This window comes from Xiphias gladius, chromosome 2 (assembly GCF_016859285.1).
Source record: "Xiphias gladius isolate SHS-SW01 ecotype Sanya breed wild chromosome 2, ASM1685928v1, whole genome shotgun sequence".
Taxonomy (NCBI): domain Eukaryota; kingdom Metazoa; phylum Chordata; class Actinopteri; order Istiophoriformes; family Xiphiidae; genus Xiphias; species Xiphias gladius.
This window is the reverse complement of record NC_053401.1, coordinates 17,774,633-17,797,629: the sequence shown is the minus strand read 5'-3', so window position 1 is coordinate 17,797,629 and position 22,997 is coordinate 17,774,633. Positions and strand designations below refer to the sequence as shown.

The 22,997-nt window shown below is 40.5% G+C and overlaps 1 protein-coding gene across 2 annotated transcripts in view; it reads right to left on the bottom strand.

Moving 5' to 3' along the window:
* Positions 1–22,997, bottom strand: part of scube1 (signal peptide, CUB domain, EGF-like 1) — a 147,438-nt gene that overhangs the window by 9,593 nt on the left and 114,848 nt on the right. For both annotated transcript variants that reach the window (XM_040145977.1, XM_040145986.1), the window contains 10 exons: positions 22,290–22,412; positions 18,827–18,943; positions 16,875–16,997; positions 15,165–15,284; positions 2,160–2,258; positions 1,708–1,824; positions 1,372–1,530; positions 1,011–1,214; positions 740–901; positions 59–226 (listed from right to left, as the gene is read on the bottom strand). In XM_040145977.1, the coding sequence (XP_040001911.1) occupies positions 59–226; positions 740–901; positions 1,011–1,214; positions 1,372–1,530; positions 1,708–1,824; positions 2,160–2,258; positions 15,165–15,284; positions 16,875–16,997; positions 18,827–18,943; positions 22,290–22,412 (1,392 nt within the window). The remainder of the gene's footprint in view (positions 1–58; positions 227–739; positions 902–1,010; positions 1,215–1,371; positions 1,531–1,707; positions 1,825–2,159; positions 2,259–15,164; positions 15,285–16,874; positions 16,998–18,826; positions 18,944–22,289; positions 22,413–22,997) is intronic.

Below are 22,997 nucleotides of genomic sequence, written 5' to 3'. Positions count from 1 at the left end.
AACAGAAACTTGTCTGTAACATGAAAGCAGTGACACACAGACAGACACAAAGTCTCACCTTTGGTCTCACAATCCCGGAAAGAGACCGATCCTTCATACTTGGTCATGAGGCCCCCTCCACAGGGGAAGCAGAGGACTCGGCCTGGTTCAGGCTGGTAGCAGCCCAGCGGACAGAGCTGGCATGGACGAAACCCATCAGCAGAGAAATGACCTGCTGGACACTGACCTGTGGGTAAGAATTACACAAGGTAAGAGTGTTTCTCAGTGCAAGATCAGTTGGTAAATATTTTCTAATTTCACCTCTCCACAAAGAGCTAAATAACTGTGTACATTAACACTGATCTTTGATGCTGTCTTGGGGATGTAGCTCAGGCTCAGTTTGCTATAGTAACCACAAGGTGATGGCCACCCAGTATATTGATACATGCATACTGAATATAGAGGTCAACATAGAAAAGACTTATTACACATATTTGCACCAAGCAAATCAAAATGTCCCAGTTTTCTGCCATTGAAATTGCAAATAATGGTCTGGCAAGTAAAAGAGGAAAACAAGTCTCCAATTTAGGCAGGAGAAAGATCTAAGATATTCTAATGGGCTGTAAATCCTTTATCCAGACTTGGAATGAACCAGCTCCTGTGTTTTAATATGATTAATAAAACAATTCTTTCAGTGGATTAATGCAAGATCAGAGGCATTTTAAATGACTGTTTGTGTCATGATGGGATGGTGAGTTACCTCCACACTGAGAAACGTTCTTGGCTCCAGCGATACCCTGTACTTCAGTGCTGGGACACGGCTCACATGACAACTGACCCACTGTGTCCTGGTACGTACCGGGAGGACACTGGACGCACTGCTCCTGCTCCCCGCTGTAGAATGTCCCCAATCCACAGCTCACTGAGAAGGAAGACACAGGTGAGTACTTCCTGTGGCTCCTATTGATGTTCCTCATTATGACAGGGCAGCATCACCATGACACCGACAACTAGTTAAACTCCATACTTACCACACTTTCCCTCTCTTAGGACTTGCCCAGTGCTGCAAGCATCAGCGCCCTCTGGAACTCTGGACGGTTTCTGAGCCACCTCGTACTCCGTCCCAGAGAACTGGATGTAGAACTGCTGTTTGTTGATGGACTTCCTGAGCGTCCGCATGGCGCTCTGCAGCTTCTGCTTCATCCTCTCCCGAACACATTCCATATTACACGAGTCTGAGGCAAAAATTTTGTCAGTTCCTACAAATTTCTATTCTATATGATATGAATTCGTATCTCAAAGATTTATATCGGATATACTGTATATGTAGGTAACTTCATCTAATTGTATCTTATTGGAGTTAGACAAGACAGGTAAGAAAGAATATCCCACCTGAGGCTTCCTCCTCCTTCATCTCCATCTCAAACTCAGCTGTGATGTGGGAAACCTCTTTTGAAGGTGATTTGCGTCCACGACGGCGCTTCTTAGACGAGTCACACTTGAAGTTGACAAAAGTTACCTGGCAGTTGTCGGTGCAGGGGAACTGGCCTCCTTCCAGGTGAAAAAAACAGAAGTGTATTGTTATAATTGTGTGATGTAAGTGCACTTTTTTTAACCTATTAGTTAAATGTAGATTATAAATCGTAGTGTGTTTAAAAGGAGGCCTCTTAAACACTGAGCCGAGGTGTTGCAGATCCAATACGATACTTTGTGTGAGAACTTCTTTACCTTGCAGGTTCTGCTTGGATGAATCTCTGTGTTTCTCCTTGTTACGGGGCCTCAGGTGACATTTGGCATCTTTGATCTTAAACCTGGCCTTCTGTTTGATGGGTGGTGCCAGTGTGTCTTTCCACCAAGGAAAAGAATGGAAGACTATCAAACACGATACAGGGTAGTGCCAAAAGGTATATAAAGTACATTTATACAAATTTTTCTACCCCTTAATCTGAATTTCATTTTTATTTACTATTAAATAATGTACTGCTTCATCTTGCACACCTCCGATGTTACCAGCTGCCTTTTTTCACTCACAGCAGGGGTGTCACACACACAGATCTCCATGAAATCCCCCAATCCCCCACTTCTATCTGCAAAGCCTCCACAATGATTTTATTTTCTTAATACAGAAAGTAAATCTAGCTCTGAAAACTACATTTCCTATCATGCTTGGCCTACCATACCGGCACAGGTGGGTAGGGCAGCAGTGGCATTCCTCTTCTGAGGAGCTTTACCAGGCTGAACTGGAACTCCGCAGCTCAGTGTGTAGCTGTTCTCTGAATCTGTAAGAAACACCCACAGGCAGAAACACACACATACACACACACATATTAGTCTTCTGCAAGAAAATAGACATCCTGATGAGTGATTGGAGAGGCTGATAGTGTTTATGTTGTGTGAAGATGTGACAATGTTACCAGGTCTTCCTGGTTTGTGTGTGTATTGTGTGGGTATGGAATCATGTGTGTTTCATTTGGGGAATGACTGGGAAACACCCACAGTGTTGAGGATTACAGAGTATTTTATGAATGTTGCATGATATATATGCAACATATAGGAATATCTTCCTATATTCAGAAACCAGACAGAGAGCCCAGAGGAACCTCTGTGCAATGTGACCTTAAACCCTGCTTGATAAATTGAAGGTCAAATGAACGATCTATGAATCCAGACTTCCTCTGTTGATGCATACATCCAAATACAAGACACATTTCAAGTAAAAAAATGTGGGATGAAGCTTCATAGGTCATAAAAGCGGGACAAATAAATAACAGTCCGGGCTGCATTCAGTCACAGGAATTTACATGTATCCCTCTACCTAAAATTAAATAGCACTTCAAAAAGACAGAAAACATATATTTTACCACATGCTTGAGACCTATCCATTATTCTCACATAGTGGCTGCCAAGTTAAATGGAATGAGGGCCAAGCTGTGGAAAAAATGTGATCAAGGAATGTAATCAATTTACAGATGTGTGTTAAGTATTACTGAAAGAGGAGATGCCGGGGTACGAGCCAAAGCGCTTGGAAGGGTAAGGCCAAAAAAACCTCACAGTGAAAAACCCATCAGTCTGAGCTGAGAGCCCCCTGAGGAGTCCACAAATACAGTGCCTTCATCAAGCAACAGTGGCATTGAGAGCAAGAATGAAAGAGAGAGCTGTGACTGTGAGCTGTCATCTCCAGAGGGCAGCAAAGCACGCAGTATGACAGCTAACAGTTCAGGGCATTTTAGACTGACTTACAGAAGTGGAACAAATGTCATGTACTAGATCACCAACGTTACTTTTTTTGCAACATATTTTTATTTACTGAAAATTAAATAGAAAACAAGCCATACCACAAAAATGAGTTTACCTTTTCTCTCTCATTTTTCTCCCTCTAAAGTTAATTCCCATGTGGACCACTTCCAGACAAAACATACACCGACACATACTTATATTTAACACATCCATATACCCTCCCTGTCCTGATCTAAAAATCAAGGTCCCAAATATGAGTTAACAAACGTGAAAAAGAATAAGATAATCACAGCACTGGCAGATGAGGCATTCCCTACAGAAACAGTAAGTTTTTTCACTCAGATAAGATCTATACCATTCAAGAGCAGTACCTGTTACACACATTCTTCTAGTTGATCTGAGCTATGTACAGACCACCTTCTCCAATACTTTAATGAAAAAGGTAATTCGGATATTGGTCTGTAATTACTTGGGTTATCAGTGTCTGGATTATTCTTTTTCAGGAGGGGTTGAACAATGGCTGATTAAAAATGATGTAGAATGACTTCTGGGACACAGATGAACAACAGCATCCAGTGTCAGAATTGATAAATGAAGAATTAAGAGAAGGGTAGCACTTTACAATACACAACACTGGAGTTCGCTTCTGATTTGGCAGCTAAGGGGAAACTTAAAGGAAACTTGACAAAGAGTTGTGCGCCACTGATTCTTCATTTTTTGCACCTCTTACCATTGTGATACTATGAATGAATAATGATGTAATAAGTCTGCTGGAATTATCAGGCTATCACACTCCTCAGCCTCCCGGGGTTATGCCAGGGTGCTGGAAAAGAGGCTCCAACCGATCATCGAACCTCAGATTCAGGAGGAGCAATGCGGAATCCATCCTGGCTATGCAACAGTGGACCAACTATTAACCCTTGCAAGGCTATTTGAAGGGTCATCGGAGTTTGCCTATCTTGTCTACATGTGGTTTGTGGACTTAAAGAAGGCCTACAACCAGGTCCCTTGTTGGATCTTGTAGGTGGTAGTAGGGGAATATGGGTTACTTGGGCCATTACTACAAGCCAATCAGTCCCGATATAACCGGATTGAGAGTTGTGTCCGTATTCTTGGCAGGAAGTCAAGCACATTCCTGGTGGGTGTTGACCTCCGCCAGGGTTGTCCCTTTTCACCATGATGAAATTTTATCTGACCATGACCTTCAGCATGCTCTGAGGCCATAGTTGTCTACTGGAAAACGGTGGATTGCTCCTTTCAGTGTGGGATGGAGTTTCTGACCCAAGTGAAGGAGTTCAAGTATCTTAGTGTCTTGCTCACAAGTGAGGGTAGGATGGAGCTGGAGATTGAAAGGAGGATCAGTGCAGCGTCAGCAGTAAAGCGGGCATTGTACCAGACTAGAGGTAGCTGAGCCAGAAGGCAAAAGCTTTCAATTTACCAGTCGATTTATGTTCTGACCCTCACCTATTGTCATGAGCTTTGGGTAGTGACCGAAGAATGAGATTGTTGATACAGACAGCTGCAATGAGTTTCCTCCTCAGGGTGGCTAGGCTCAGCCTTAGAGATAGGGTAAGGGGCATGACATCCAGAGAGAGCTCGGAGTAGAGCCGCTGCTCCTTCGCGTTTAAAGGAACCAGCTGAGGTGGTTTGGGCATCTGATTAGGACGCCTCCTGGGTGCCTTTCATTGGAGGTCTTCTGGGCATGTCCAACTGGTAGGACACCCCCTCCCCCCATATAGACTCAAAACCAGGTGAGAGATTATGTATTTCATTTGGCCTGGGAACACTCCGGGATCTCCCAGGAGGAGTTGGAAAACGTTGCTGCTGAGAGAAATGGCTGGGCTGCCTTACCTAACCTGCTGCCACCACGACCCGACCTCGGATAAGCGGCAGAAAATGGATGGATGGATGGATGGATGGATGAATGAATAGATGGATGGATGGATAGATGGATAAATATCTGTGAATTGACATACTGACCACTTTCTTCATGAGCTGTTCTTGATCAACTCTGAAGCCCCTGCTGAGCAGCACATAACAGTAACTACTATACTATGCAGTACTCATCACTGAAACATTACTCTCTGTGAAATCTAAATTAAAGTGATACATCCTACTGAGTATTTACCAAGTAGTCCCTCATTAGTTCATTACCTCACCATTATCTGCTTTTTTGTGCACCCCAAAGTAAGGTGATACAACATACAAAGTAGTTACTGAGTAGTCCGTATTTACTTCATCCTTATTTTAAGATTGCTACTGCTGTCAATCCAGCGGAATCATCTTAAACTGGCAAACAGCAAACTGGATGAATTGGAGTTTTCCCAACTGGTTGAGCACCTTTACCCTCCATCCTCGCTGCTACCCATCTACTGAACTGCCTTCTTTGCCAAGGCTGCCAGTGTCAAGGAGGTTAACTCGCTCAGTACGCATTCGGTCACCGGCAAATTTGACTGCCTGAACATCAGGCAGCAGGGGTCAGGAAGCACTACAATGAGTCTCTGAGCACATGGATGTCAAGAAGGGCTTGGGTACGGAGAATCCTCAGGCACCCCCCTCTTCATCCTGTCACATTGTCGGCTAGTCTATGTGTTGAGATCAAACCAATTTGTGTTACCCTGGGGCTCAAGTAAGCCACATAAACTCAACACTCCCTGACCTGTTCAGAGAATATGCCACTGCTGCATCAGTCCTACTAAAGATAGGGTCAAAATGACATTAAGTCTCAGCAATTGAAGACACTCAAACAAGACTTTATTACACTGATTGATGCTGTGCTGGACAGCAGGAAGCAATTAATTGTCTCAAGGCCCCCTAGCTTTGCCATGTTTTAGCTGAATCCAGGAGCTGCATATTTGGCTGAAAGGATACTGCTTTACCTGTGGTATCCCGTTAACAATTTTAATGCATTTTGGAATAGGCATTCTAGTAATGGTTGACATCTTTACATGAAAGGCAAATGGCTACTAGCCTGTAATATGGACCTGACATTGAAATCCACTAATTACCGTGCGTCAACTCAGGTGACCTGAGGATGGCTAATTACTGGACAGAGCATAGACCTGGTTTCAAACAAGTACTAAGGCTAAGCCCAGTTCATCTGGGGCTGAGGTCAGGGTATGTGCGTGCGCAGAGCGCACAACAAATTTCTTTTAATGAACCTTGAGTGCTCCAGTGTAACAAATGGAGATGCGTGGCCTTGAATACCTTGCATCTCTTAAGCTTAACTTGATTGAGGAATCACTGCTTGTATGATGACTGTTTGTTTTTTTCATATTAGTCTGTAAATAGCATAAAGGCTTTTGGCCACTTGTGCGTCAAACGCTGTTTGCAAAATCAGCGGATGGAAGTTTTGAGAGTCCAACTATTACCATTTCAAAATTATCCATACAGTACTGTGGTGAATTTCAGAACTTACTTTTTTACTTCATTTTAAGTTTGTCTAATTTCTCTGAACTATCTTTGCAGTGACATTTAAATCAAGAGTTTAAACACTATTTCAACTTAAACTTGAAACAAGAGTTTCTCAAAGTCAAAAAACGGTAAAACACTCCCAAGCTGAGGAGGAAAATGCTGGCTCCTGCTTTGTTCCCATTGTCTGGGTGGAAGCAGACTCTAACTTGACTCCTGACCACTTGCTGGAACCCAGAGCCCAACCCCTGTTTTTCTACTATATCTCTAAATTTAATGGGAACAATACAGTGTGCGGGTGGTAAAAACACACTTATGGCCAAAGACACTTTAACATTACAACGTCTGGACTTGCTGGACTGCTTTCACATCTACAGTAGTGCCAGTAAAGATCCATTAATAAACTAGTGTTAATTTTTGTCTGTTATTTTTAGATTTAGTCTCAGTCTTACTTCTGAGATAAAAAGTCCATGTTAGTTTCAGTCATAATTAGTCAACCTCACCCTTTTTTCCCGTTCACCCTTATTTTTTGTCATTTTTTAACAGACTAAAATTTTGGAGATTTTAGTTAAAACCAAGAATGAGCATTTTAGTCAAACTTCAGCAAGCTGTTTTTAAATTAGATTTCATTTAACTGATTATAACAATTAAGTCTGGAAAGATGCAACAATATTAACAAATCCAATGCAATCTAACTCTTGCAATATGAATCAATGAGAAAGTAACCAGAAAAAAGAAAACCTTTCACAATAAAAAAAAACACTGTATATCAGCCCTGTGATAAATCCTCCCCTTGCAATGTTAAGTTTTGTCAGGACTGTGCTAGAAATGTGTTGAGTTTATTCTGTAATTTTGTAGGCCCTACTGGTAGTTTGTACTAGATTGTGTTTATAATAGGGTGTACACTACCATTTAAATTAATTTGTAAAGAAATATCTGGAACCTCTTTGCACACAAAGCATGCAGCTATACAGCTAATTACTGCCCAACAAACTTTATTCAAGCCCAAAACAATCTTCTACATTATATGCTGTGCATTTTAATAACCAGCAAAGGTCTCAAATAGACTACACTTAGTCTTCACAGACCCATTCAAAATCAACAACACTGTTTAACCAGTGTAGCTTACAGGGCTACTGACTTTTAGTGAGACTAACTGCAGCTGTTGTGTTGTGAGAAGTAGTTGGCTTAATATGGTAAAGTACTGTTATTTATCATCTCAACGTTAGGTTACATCAGTTTCTGTGTGGTGCGTCTTAAGGTATCTCTTCAGGTTTGTGGTTTTCTTCCCAGTGATTTTGTAGCTGCAGGGCTTCTCTCCGAACAATACGACACACTCCCTTTTTCTCTCGGTGGCTTTATATTTGAAGTGGGTCCAAATGTCAACCCATTTTCTTGCTGTCATTTTTTTATCCCTTCACTGTATGTTATCCGATCATACCTAGGTCTAGTCTAGCACTGTTTGCAGTGCGTTCATCGGTACACTGGTGTGCCGCTGGTGTGCAGAAACACCCAAAAGATGATGCAAACACACAGGAAGAGAAATGTGCAGTGCAACCATTCAAAGGACATTTAGACTCTGTCATTGTTGGAAAAAAACGCTCTATGTAATTTTGTCTCCTCTTGTCCATCAATGAAAATATAGAGACATTTCAGTAAAGTTTTTAATTTTTTAAACTATATTTTGTCGTTTTTAGACAGTTAATGTTTATTGACATTGGTGCAGTTTCGTCATCGGCTTGTCTTTGTTTTGAAAAAAAAGGGGTCGTCGTTCATTAAAGAAATCAACACTTGAATAAACTTAAGGTCAAACTGTAAGGTGCTACAATGTAATTTTGTCACTATGTACTTTTTTGATAAAAAGTAACTACAGGGGTGTGAAAAATCAGTAAATCTAGCGACAAAGGCTTAAGTTGGCATTACTGACTGTAAACACCCCACTGATGATGCAATAGAAATTATTTGTGCATATTCATTTCAAAAGTGCAGTGGCAATGGGGAAACTCCAAGACTCGGCTGGTGTACCAAAATGGTGTAACTTTTTCATTCGGTCATGCAGAATTCAGATGACCAATGGTGTAACTTCATCAGTCGGTCAATCAGTCAGTCAGTGACAGACATTCGCGTTTAAAGGACCGACCCCGCTATTGTGGCCAAGAAAAGCATAATTAAATCTGATGTGTCAATAAATGGATACAATATATATAGAATAGAGAGGATTGGTAGAGGTGGGGGTTTTGCTGTATATGTCAAAAATTGTTTCAATGTGTCTATCCAGTATCCTATTACTGTACCTGTTTTGAATTTATTGCCCTGAAAATTTAATGTGTATCTAACAATTCCATTGTGGTGGTAGGGATCTATAGGCCTCTTTCAGCCGACTCCTGCTCCATAGCTAAATTGGAGGACCTACTCTCTCAATATTATGACTCAGAAACAATAATCCTGAATGACTTTAACTCAATCGGTTATGAAACTCTTCTGAACAACTTAAGGAATTTTGAAATAATTTGAACATTTCACAAATGATTACTGAGCCTACCAGACCTAATCCAAAAAATCATAACAGATCCACATTGATAGATCTTAACCAATAGAAGTAATAAAATTGTTGCCACTGGTGTTTTTGATCTTGGAATAAGTGAGCACTGCCCAGTTGCTGTTAGGGATACGCATTTGAAGAGAAGACAATCTAGAACTGTTGTCTAAAGAAATCTTAGAATCTTTAATTAACAGGTTATTATAACTGACCTTTATCATGGTGAAATTCATTTTACCTCTGAAATCCCTGATGTTGAAATGACATTAGATTATTTCTCAAAGAACTTCCTTGCAATCGTGGATAAACATGCACCTTTCAAAAAAGCTAAGAATAAAAGACAGGTCAAATCCTTTGTTTTCCATTGAACTTCCAACTCTGTTTAAAGCAAGAAACAAAGCATGGCTTTCCTAGACTTTAATAAGCATTTTGTTGCTGCTCTTCTTTTATTTAATGACATTTAAACAGGACCTACACCTATTAATAGAGCTGAGAGATAACCTGTAAATCACGCATCTCAGTTCACATTACAGCCTATTTCTTATAGTGATGTATCTAATGCATTACAAACCATTGATCCCATGAAATCAACTGGAGTAGACAAAGGTTATCCATTCTTTTTAAAGCTTTTCACTCCATTTATCACTGAGCAAAAAAACATACAAATTTAATCTCCATTTCAGCTGATATAATTCCCAGTAACTGGAAGTCTGCTCATGTGATCCCTTTGTACAAGTGGGGAGTTGACAGAGATCTCAATAATTATTTGCTAATACCCAAACTTCCCTGTCTGGCAAAAATGCTGTCATCACTGATGAATAACCAACTCAAAGTATTTCCCCTTTAAAATATGTTTATAGCCCTGTTTTGAGCCCTCACCGGTCTGATTTCATACCTATGCACCTACGTTTCTTGTATGGACTAAAGCATTGTGCTTCTGTTTTCATTGAAAAAGCTTTCATTGTCAAAAGCTTCAAATACAGTTTATCACTTACTGCTTATTCAGACACTATGTAATGTTGGGTTTGATTCAATTGCTTGTAGATGGATTCAGAATCAACTTTCAGAAAAATTTCAGTGTGTCAAAGCTGGAAATATCCAATCAAAGTTTTTACCAGTAAAAAAAGGTGTTCCACTAGGATCAGTTCTGGGCCCTGTCTTGTTTACAATTTATATTAAAAATATTGTCTCTTTTATAACTGTAATACCCATCTTTATGCAGATTACACTGCTAGTTATTGTTTTGCTGTTCAGAACCTACAACGTTCTTTTAGTACTCTTTAAGGTGCACTTGCCAACCTTAAACTAGTACTTAGCGCAAGCAAATCAAAGTTCATGCTTCTTTCTAGAGCAAGAGATATGGATTTTAATCATCTACACCTATCCACACTGAATGGTAGCAAATTTGAGAAAGTCACAGAATATAATCAAAGCTGCAAGCAGTGTTGAATGGGCCCTTGCACTTTGAGCCCATGGGGGGAGTGGTAATGCAGGTCGTAAGAAACAGCTCTCAATTTCCATGATCATCAGATACAAAACCAATGAGTTAAACATAACTGGCTGTGTCCACCAGTTCCATATACGTATCATGCATTCAGGCAGGGACATGAGAAGATATACCCTAAAAGGGGCTTGAGCCCCTGTCTTTTGACCTTAGACTTGACAAGCTTCACAATATAGCATAATAAAGGTCTTAACGCTCTTCTAATCTAATGTGAAATGGATCTGGTCAATCTGCTAAGAGGAGAACATGAAGATATACCACATGTAATTTCAGCGTTATGACTATGGCTGAATATTGGCATGTAGATCTCTTCAGGCCGAGACTCTTATCAAAAATGTGAAGTTTGGGGCAGATTTAACAACATATATTTGAATAACAACAGCTTCCTGTTTCATGGCAAAACAGCAAAATTTGCAGCAGCACCATGAGAACGCCATTCAATGAAAACTTCAAAATAAAGAATCATCAAGGTCTTGGGGATTTTCTGACAACATTTATGATGGCTCTGGTCAACTCCCTATGAACAGTACATTAAAGTATAGAAACTGTAAACTGTAGGCTGGGTGTCTTATCATACATGTGAAGTTTGGGGCAGATTAGAGAATGTATATTTAAATTAAAACAACTTCCTTTTTAATGGCAAAGCATCGAAATCGCCATGCTGCCATGGACAAACCTTTCAATGAAAGCTAAAAAGATTCACAATTTGGCATCGCGAAGGTTTTAAGATTGTACTAACAAAACCTGTAGTTGATCTGATCAATTCTGTAGGAGTAGTTCATTAAAGTACAATGCCTGTAAATGGCAAAAACTGTGCCAAAGCTGCACAGTAAATTCAAAATGTTTGACTTCCTGTCTGGGTTTAGGTATGACTCCAGAGGCTTTTTTGTAAGTCTTGGGATGTCACAGGTGTCTTCCGAATTTTGTAGATGTAGGTGAAACGTACCGTGAGGGCTACGCCGTTCGACATTTTGTAGGGAGCGCTATCGAGTCATTTTTCCAGAACCATGTGCAAGACCCATAAAACGTAAATTTTCACCATGTATGAAACTTGTTTCATGAGATTTCAAGCACCTGTATCCCCTCAAAAATGCAAATCATGTGTCCTAAGAATAATAATAATAATAATGAACATGGCAGTTTCAATAGAGTGCTCGGAGCGGTCAGTACTCGGGTCCTAAATATCTAGGTATTTGAATCATTTACATTAAAACATCATATTGAAGATCTCATCATCAAACTGTGACGAAAACTTGATTTTTTGTACAGAAACAGATCCACCTTCCCTTTGAATTGTAGGAAAAGTATAGATGAGGCAGACTTTCTAGCAGTAGTAGTGTATGGTGATATAGTCTACAGACATGCTGCTGCTTCCACTGTTAAACCCCTAGACTCTGTTTATCATTCTGTCCTCAGATTTATTACCCTATGATATTCAGGATTTCATTCTGTATGAAAAGTTGGTTGGTCCTCTCTGGCACAGAGGCATGACAAACAGTTGTATCTTTGAGTCCATAAAGCCTTCATTGGGTATTCACCATCCTATATAACATCTATGCTGGACTGGACCACAGGACCCTACCAAACTCGCTCAACTAACTGTCTTATCCTTCAATTCCCGGGTTAGGGTTAGGGTTTATTCTGAACTTGGAAATTCTGCATTTAATTTTTGTGCACCAAACCCATGGAATTATTTGCAACACATTCTCAAAACTGACGATAATCTCAAACCACCTCACCTCAGTGTGCAATTGTTTTCACTGGGTATTATCGTCTTTTGAATATTTGTAACTCTATGTATTTCTCTGTCTCAACATCAGTGCAAATCAGGGAAACCTCAATGATTTTCAAGGCTTAAATAAAGGTTGCATATAAAGGTTGTATATAATTACCTACTGTTTTTGTGCATGCCAAAGTAAAGTGATACATCATGCTGAGTTGTTACTGAGTAGTCCCTCATTACTTCATCATTACCAAAATAAGTCCCATAACAACACATTAGAGACAGTCTAAGTATTTTAATCATAATATTCAGGCAAAATACATTAATATTCACATTCATTTTATTTTCTGATGTATCAGTGACGCAGACGACTTAAAAATAAATGTAATAAACAGAATATAATTTTAACTAAGCCTAAAGATTTAACCTGTGTGAAAAGGCAATTACACCAAACACACAAACTGCTGTTATAAAGCTTATTGATTATTTACATATTTACAAAACAGTCAAATATCTAGAAAAATTATAAATAAAATAAAAATGAATGCCACTCATAGAGAAACAATATACTGGCGATATACTGATGTTTGTTACGCTGAAGTTTACCTTGACCAATCCGATCACATATTTCTCCTAATAGATTTATCGTGTGGATGGGCACAACTGTAATGTTAGAGTCCTACACAAGAGGAGAGAAAAGTCAAAGATTTCAGGTCCAGCGTGTTTCCTAATTTTTTTTTTTTTCTCACAGTATCCACGAGGGGTGGCCCAAGTTTAGGCAAACAGATTAATCGTCCCTTTACTTCCATTTTATCAATGCAAATACAGCACCAAAAGAAAGACTCACAAATAATTAAAAAAAATGTATTACAATGTACCATCATATGCTTACAAAGTAGCTCACATTGTATATTGTGTAATTGCACAGCATGGTATATGTCATGTGGATGTGTCTATTAATAGTGTATATGTGATGATGTGTCTTCTACAATTAGTGCCATTAGTCACTTGATGCTTTATTTAACTTTGGTAGGCTCAAAAGTAATGGTAGAAATGAAGTAACAAGGTAGTCTCACTTCTCTTTCCATCTTATCATATTATCTTAAGTGATCATTACTGATCACTTAAACGTTACTCTTTTTGTGCACGCCCCACAATATCCCCCGAGGGACCTAGTCGTAGGCCTTCAAAGAGTCCACAAAGAACATGTAGACTGGATGGCCAAATTCCCATGACCCCTGAAATAACATTGCAAGGGTTAAGAGTTGGTTCAATGTTCCGTGGCCAGGACGGAATCTGCATTGCTAGGGCATTTAATTGCTGAATCCGAGGTTCGACGACCGATCTGAGCCTCCTTTCCACCACCCTGGCATAAGCTAATTTCTTATTTGTAATTGGTAAATAATAATAAATAAAGCATTATTTCCAATGGTGATTCAATAGGGAGCTGCAGGTCCTTCCGTCACCCAGGCTCAAAGCTGTCTCTCAACATCAACAGCAGCTTTGTATCGGACTGCTCACATGCCACTCAAACTGTCAAGCCAATAGGACATGTCCATTGTCAATCTACAAACGCCCATTATTCCAGACACATGGAACTTGTTGCTCATGTTCATCTGCTCTGTTCACTGGTGTTTCCAATGTATGGAATGTAACATAAACCTCTCCGTTTTATCTTGGGGCCATTCTTGATCACTTTTTTAGTGTCAACTCCAACTGTCCAACATGACCTGGTGAGTGAAGTTTGCTGAACAGAAAACTGTTAGCAATTCGGCAAACAGCAAGCATGCTAACGCTACCCAACATGTTGCATTGGTAAGGTGGCATGATTCTAACTGCCAGTCATCTGTAATTATCACCAGGACAGATGTTATTTTTTTTACCATATTGTAAAGGCGTACACATGCAAGAATTACTGGAGTATGAAGAAATAACACTGGGGCCTAGAATGAGTGGGTTGGAAACTGTTGTGAGAGAGAGCTACAACACACAAATGCTGCGCACTGTAACTCAGATTAACCAACAGAATTTGTGAGCTAACTTTGCCTAGGGGGTGACAATCCTGTCTGTAAAGATGGCTTTGCTCCTTGAACAGGTTAAAGTTGCAGATGAAAGTGCTGTAGTCATTAACTGCCAATGATAACCCGGTGTGTAAACTCAGCAGGCAGCTGAAGCGACCGACACCAGGGATGAAAGTACGAATGGAGATTAAAATGAGACAATCCAGTGCTTCCAGGAAACTTCAACAGGTGGAGGAAGTCCAGTTTTAGCAATTCATTGGAGATATTGCTGGTACCCACATTTTCGCCTTCTTTAACCTGACATTCCAGTTTATAAAATCCCCTCTAAGGACAGTTTTTACGTGGTATTTACTACCAAGCCGGTTGTTGGCTTGGAGGATGCCGGCAAAGTTGGATGGGGCTAAGGCAGGGTGGACTAATCAGCCAGCGTTACACATGGAGTGACCACCAGGGGAAGGCAGTCCTCTGCCGTACTCCAGCTTGCTTGATGATAGTGGAAGATGGAAGCCCATGCATAATGGGGGAATTCTCAACTGTCCAGGAGTTTGAACCAGTTTGTCCGCTGGACATATTTTGTCCATATTTGTTTAAAAGCGGATACACTTCCAGTTTTGGATGATATCTAGCTCCTGGTTTGAATGGGCATAGTGTAAATCGGTTTTAAAAAAAGTGTATCCCAAACGAATGTAAAAATAACAATTTGACCTAATGATGAAAATTGTGTGTGTGCGCATGTGTGTATGCATGTACCTGCGAGGAACAGAGCGTTGGAGGGGCAGGAGAGCGAGCAGACCTCTCCCCCTCCACTCTTGGTGCACGTCAATTGGGCTCGGGGTGCTGGCTTCCCATTGGGCAGACATTTCACCGCCTCTGAGGAACACACAAAGTCACATCACCATGACAACCACCTGGACATACATACACACACACACACACACACACACACACATACACAAACACACTCACACTCACACTCACACGCACACACACACACACACACACACACACACATTGGTCTCTCTGGTTGTGAGGACTCTCATTGTCATAATGCATTCCCTAGCCCCTTACCCTAACCTTAACCATAACAAATATATGCCTAACCCTAACCCTCACCCTAACCCTGGTTAACCCTAACCTAAACCTTATTCTGACCTGAACCTTAAAACCAAGTCTTAACCTGCTTTAGGGCCTCCTGGGACTCCACAGAATTCCTCAGGTCTCACACCTATACCTGAACTCTGCTCTTGCACCCAACAACCAGCTACCATTGGTCACTGGGTGACCGATGACCCATGACGTCACCAGTTCAACAAATCAAAAGTGCTCCTTTATCTCCCTCTATTCTCTTCACTGCTGCTGTGGGTGCGGCAAGCTCTCTCTCGTCTCCTTATTGACACAGAAGCTGCACAGCCACCACCACTGATCACCTAAGCGACACAGAATCCAGCAGCAAGACCGACCTGTACCCCACCAGGAAGCCACTCAAGCCAGAAGCTCGCTGGACTTAACAAAGCAGCATGCCAGAAAGCACTTCTCTCCCTCTATGGACGTTAACTGGGCTTTGCATAGCATAGCATAGAACGGCAAAGGACAGGACTGTTTAACTTTTGTCAGTGTATATATATCGATTTGGTTTTGCATGTAATCAACTAACCCCTCTTCTAACCTGGCATCTTTATCCTACATGAATTGTCCTTAAACACAGACACACAAGGGCAGAGAGGAAACTCAAAGCTACCACTTTATACACTCCTTTTTTGCCTCTCACACATGCCAAACAATCCCAGCACCAATCTTTGAGTCAACCAGGTATATATAGTACCATTTGATAGATTACATACTGTGTGTTTTCACTTTTGTTACCTGTTAAATAAATGCTTTTGAATATACCTGCTGGTCTATTCAATGTTATATAAGGGAAACTGTTGCCAACCTCTCCTCTGCAGAATTCCAAACCCTTCAACCTTTACTAGCTATTGATACGGTAAGTTTGGTTGTAGTTATTAATTATTAATATTAAGAGTTCCAAATTGATAGTTAGTATATTTGAATCTGAATCAGCAAATTGGCTGTCCTTTCCCTTTTTAATGGTGGTGCCCCGGTGGATTTTGGACTTTTCCTATTACTTAATTTAACTATTAATTATGTCTGATAGCCAAAAATTGATAAGCTGTTGCACTTATAAAATGTCCTACACATCAAATAGCCCTTTGAAGTTGTAAAGACCGGCCAAAATGTCTTTACATTCCCAAAATGACCTCACAGCGATGGCTTCAAACCAAAATTTGTCCAGAAAACCACAGAACCATGGTAAACACACACACACACACACACACACACACACACACACACACACACACACACACACACACACACACACACACACACTCACTCACACACACACACACACACACACACACACACACACACACACACACACACACAGCGAACGGTGTTTACCGATGCAATCTTTCTTGTTCCAGTGTAGTTTCTGTCCAGGTGGACACACACACTCGTAGCTGCCCTGCGTGTTTATGCAGCCATACTCACAGCTCCCATTGTTGATGCTGCATTCATCTATGTCTAAGACAAAACCAAAGAGGACAGTCTGTTTAATTAGACGGTGGAAAACCAGAAAGGGAGAGAAGACATCTGGTTTATAAGCACATGTGATTGTACAGGTAAGGCACTGCAAAGCATTAACCATTATAAATGATCATGGACAAACCAAAAATAATTTTCTCCACATACCTTTACTCCACTGGTACGAGAAATTAGTAATAGCTACTGAAAATCTCACATGGCAGAGAGTTCAGAGCATGCATCTGAAACTAGTGAAACATTTTTCTGAATTGCATGAACATTCTCAAAATGGCTTCCCTGTCTAATAATGTTATGATTATACAGTTTTCATAGCAGTTTGGACATTATGCAACACACTCCATGTGAACGTTAGCACTCTTCAGAATCCCATAACTGTTGTAGAAATGAGTATACAGATAACATCATTTTTCTTTAAGACTCTCCTTGATCTCTTGGACAAAAGCACCTGCCAAATGAATATACATAAATGTTAATATTTTTGAAACATGATCCTTGGGTTTTTTGTCCATATTCTTTTGTGCTTTCCTTTTTTATTATTTTGTGCAGTTTTGTGCATTTATTGGACAGGAAATGAGGGGAGAGAGAGATGGGGAATGGTATGCAAAATAGGTCCCAAGCTGGACATATACCAGGGATGTGGTAGTCCATAGTAAGCACCCTAAACCCTAGGATCCCTGTTTTCTGTCTGTATGTTAAGCTAAATGGGCATGTACAATATTGTACTGGACATTAAAATTTGCACAGATGGGACAAGTCACAGACTAAGTCTAAAGTCTTGGGCAAGTCGTACACTGTATGTCGTTATGCACTGTTCACAAAATATAATGTCAGTAGTTTTGTGACATAGTTACTGTGACATAGTTACAATCATTTGTAAATGTTTTGAACATTGCCCTCTATTTTTTGTTGACAGCAGTCTTTACAATCGAATGTGATAATCTGAGGTATTATCTGCTGGTCTGGTCTGCCAAATAATTTTTTTTCCTCCTGCTTGTGCAATATAAACACTCTAGGTGTTGGATTTCAGATTACTTCAAAGTATATAACATCATTTTTAATTTTTAAGCTTGGGTAGGATATACAACCATTCCAAATCAAAACTCTATAGTGTAGTCACAACTCAATGGATTTTCTTTTTTTGTTTGTTTAGGATGTTGTCAAGTCTGAACTAATCATATTCATGACTTGAGTCTGAATCCACCTGTGGATGCTGCCACACCACACAACACCGCAGCCAGGAATGAAATCCTGCTCAAATAACACCTATGCCACTTTAACTACTTGTAAAAACAATGAAAATACTGTATATAATCAACATGCTGCAGATACACTTTGCTCCTGCTGCTGTGATCATGCTGACTCCACCTTTCCATCAGTGACGTCAGTCCAACAACAGGGCAGTCAGAATTATGTGTTGACTGAGCTACAGGTGCGTGACAGTACACACACATAATACATGCAGATAAGCTGACAAACCAACATACCCCGGGAACTTGCACCCACTAGGAGATTCATACTTTATACTCACAAAGACACAGGCACACAAACACACATCAAACACACAAACACAGTAAACTCAGAAGAGAAGTTATTCAGGGGAACTGAGGTGTGAGAGTGCCGAACTCATTCACCCTTCACCTTCACACTCAAAAGCACTTCCCTTTCAGATGCATGAACACAAACCCACACATTTTACACATTGTATCACACACTTCAGCTATGTCAAACAGCCAGTCCCAGGCCAGTTTGCTGTTTCATCTATTTTACCCATGCTTTTGGAACTGAGATTAATCTGAGCAGACCCTCACCTCCACAGTGAGTGAGGCCGTACAGGATGTATCCCTTGTTGCACAAGCACTCGAAGCTGCCAGGGTAGTTGATGCAGGTGTGGTCGCAGGTTCTTTCAAAGGAGCACTCGTCAATGTCTGAGGGAGACCAAAGAGATAAATAACTGCTGAGAAATACTGTAGCTATGTGCATTTCAGAACAGGAAATGGAAAGAGTTGAGAATATGAAATGGAGACACTAGTGACTTCAAGAGACATCATCATCAGTGACTTAGCTTCATTTGCTGTTTTTTATGTACTCACACTGTCTTGCAGCCAGCATCCAGTGGACATTAAATAAAATGCATCTTATAGTCACATTTACCCATCATGGTTAGTCCCACTCATCATGTGAAAATAATGTCTTCTGTGGCTCTGGAGGAGCTTTGGAGAGTCTGAGGTGGTCTCTGCTTGGGCTGGGAGTCTGCACATTTACAGTCATGAAGTGCCAGCCATACTATCTGCTGAAGAATTTCACTGTTGTTATTGTAGCAGTCTACCCGTGAGAGCTGTACAGCGGCATCAACAATCAACACACAGCACCCCAACAGATTTTTCATCATTGCTGGGGATTCAATCATGAAAATTTAAAGACTGTTTGCTTTCAAATTTGAAATCCGAAATTTGAAATCTGAAATTCCACCAACATGCCTAGTTTGCTACAAGAGGTGAAAATCCATTGAACCTTGTTTACATCCAAGCTGTTGCTGGTAATGTAAGAGTGCTCATTCTGACGCTTAGGATTGTGTGGTGTTTGTATTTCTGTTCTATGTTGTGCTGAGGTCCATGAGGAACATTTCATTTCCCTGCATGTATATCAAATATATGTGCTGAAATGACACTAAACTTGAACCTGAACCTGAATCTTTGTATTGATAAGGTAATATCAGAGCACTTGAGATTTTCCACGAGAGAAACAACTACTGCAACACACAGTAAGCTAGCAGAGCTAGTTGTAAGCTAATTAACACTGTACTGAGAAATGTATAGCAGGCTGTATGAAGTGAGTAGGACCCAGACTTTTGACTTGTGTTTACTACAGCCAGCAATAACTGCTGAAAGTTGACAGACAAAACAGGGAATGGAACAAACCAAAATTGGGCGGGCTGCCTAAGGTCCCGATCTTGATATAAAGTTACATATATTGTGATAGATGATTGAATCCATATTGCCTACCTCTGATGCCTGGACATTGACTTATGAATGATGTGATTCATTTGTCTTTATAGAAATAGATACCCTTCCCCAAACATATTGGTGACATAATAATCTTAAATATACATTATAAGGTAATGTAATTAAGAATAAAAACTTTGTCAAAAGCCAAAATAAATACAGTATCATACAGTTCAATATGTTTTGCATATTGATGAAAAAAATTTAGGGTTGCAGCACTAGTTCAGAAATTATTATGTATATCAGCCTCACAAGTCTTATGATACCTGCTGAGGCCCTGTCCTGTCAGTGAGACTACTACTGCAACACAGGTGTTGCTGGATTCTTCACACATTAATGGAATTATGAACTGGTTCAGTCATAGTTCAAATCAGCCTAATGAGAGCCAGCTGAGGTTTTGTCCCACTGCACTGATGGAAGCAAGGTAAGTGGGATGAGTTGTTTACAGACATTGCAATCTTACTGACTCATTTATGGACAAACACAGGCTGCTCCCCTAGGACTAAAAAGGTCATTAATCACAGTGGGCATTACAGTAAACAAATACATGAGTTGCACACTCCACTAGGACAAGAGCTCATTCTAATAAACCAATCCAGAAAAACTTCACTGGACTAATGTAGGAAGAGCTCACATTTACCATTATGTCAGTGTCTGAGTGAGTATGTGTGTATATGAGTGTGTACGCCTGCCTGTGCATGTATTTATGTGTACTTGTCCAGCACCAAATATTATTAACCTATCAGGAACAGAGGCCAGCATTTCAAGCTCACCTGGTTTATTTCAGGCTGTGCTAGAGGGTTTTACAGGGCTACAAATAACAAACAAGGAGTTTGTTATGTGAAGGAAGTTCTTAAGGCCTGGATGTTGGCTTGGTAAATACCCCAGGCAACTGTCCATATGAAAACTTAGGAATAGCTTGCCTGTTTCGAGGTAGCCCACAAGCAGAGTTTCCATAAACTGAGCCGGGCACGCTGGAATTGCATACAACTCTTTAATGTAAAAGGAACATATAGAAAATAAACGTTGGTTTTGGGTTTTGCTGATGTGTTTTTTTCTATGCAACACACCCTCTTCATGATGAGGTTTCGAGATTGGTTGCTGATTGCTTTATCTAACTGCTGACATGATTCTTTCTATCTTTCTGCCTTTCTAAACATTTAGAATAGAGGGAATCATTTGTGGACATTTCTCATGCAACTATGGCAAATGATTAATCTGCTGTGGTTTGTTAGCCAGTTCTGGCAAATGCTCTAACACTGGCATGTAGTGTATCACCCTGAGCTATTTTCTCTGGAATAGCTCACGGACAGAGACAGATCTGACAGATTAAACATTATATTTCATTTTAAGGTCATGTTGAAGCTGAAAAGGCCAGATGTCAGCGGATGGGACAAACCTGGCAGCTATTGGCAGATATGATACACTGGCAAAGGTGAGTCAGAAATAGGCATCGATGCTGTGATGTGGCTAACAACACTCAACACCACATATGATACACAGTTACACACATACACACACACATGTACGCACTGCTTGGTGGCTTTGGGCCAGGGAAAGAAGGACCTCAGGGTTTTGTTGTTAATAAAAATCATTTTGTGTTTGTCTGCTCTTCTGTCTCGCTTGCTGCGACTTGCAACCAGGAATCTGCCTTTGGTTGTACAAACAAAACCACCGGTCAAAAGGAGGCTTCCACATGTACACTGCACACCCAGCCGAGGAAATCAGCTACACTTCTGCAACAAGCTGTAAATTATGTCTCCAGGGAAAAATGACTGGGCACTTTTAACCTTTTCTCATTTATGAATTGAAGCTTTTGCGCATTTACATTCAGCAATGCATTTACACGCATTCAAATTTGGGACCTGTTCGCCTAGCTTAGCACAAGAATTGCAAGCAGTGGACTTGATGGAAAGATTATTTTTTCACTCACAGAAACACATAAAAGCTAACATAATCTAATGTCCTGCAGGACTTTCTGTATGCCTGGACTAGACAAGATCTCAAATTGATCTTGATTTCCCATCTGACACCAGTAAAGATGCAAAAAAGATTCCTCCAGTTTTCGATTCACACATTAATTTTCCTGTACTGATCCTTTTAGCCATGGCCGGTATCGTGTGTGTGTCTGTGTGTGTGTGTGTGTGTGTGTGTGTGTGTGTGTGTGTGTGTGTGTGTGTGTGTGTGTGTGTGTGTGTTATTATTGTTTTTAAATACTAAACGTAATTGCTGCTGAGTGTATTTAGACCTGATGCTTTCAGTCACTGACCTTGGCATGTCCGTTCATCAGTGAGCAGTTTGTGGCCTTTCTGACAGCTGCATTCAAACGATCCCACCGTGTTCCGGCAGAAGTGATCACAGCCTCCGTTGTTCTCCTGGCATTCGTCGATGTCTGGGTGGAGAAGTTAAAAGAGAAAGACCATCAGCAAGCACAAGTTTAAATGTTAAACCTCAACCCATGATTAGGATGTACAACTGATTCACATTTCAGTTATCAGTTGTGGCCGATGTCGTAGGCATGCACTGTCCATGTTCAATGGAGAACCATCTGACCATAAATGGAGGTATACAAAACTGCAGTTTTGTTTGATGTACTTTGGAACTGTAGAACTGTCAATATGTTTCTCCAGAAATTTCCTTGTACATTTAGTACCTGCTAAGTGAGCTTATGCCATGAAGAAGGGACTTATAGTTCAGCTCATAAGAGACTAAATGAACAGGACCCAGTAGACACAAATCTCGAACATAACAGTAACACTAAACTGAAAAGCATCATAGAAGAAAACCCTTATCTGGTTCAAGTTTTATGTATTCACAGCCTATTGTGAGAAGGTCTGTACTGGCATCAGAGTCTCAGATATGTTAGATGGAGGGATTTTTTTCTTCATGCTCTTTATTTGTGTGCTTCAGTAGGCAAACAGTGCCAGTAGCCCTGAAGGACTGTCGTCAATTTTCCACCTTATTTTAAACTACAGTG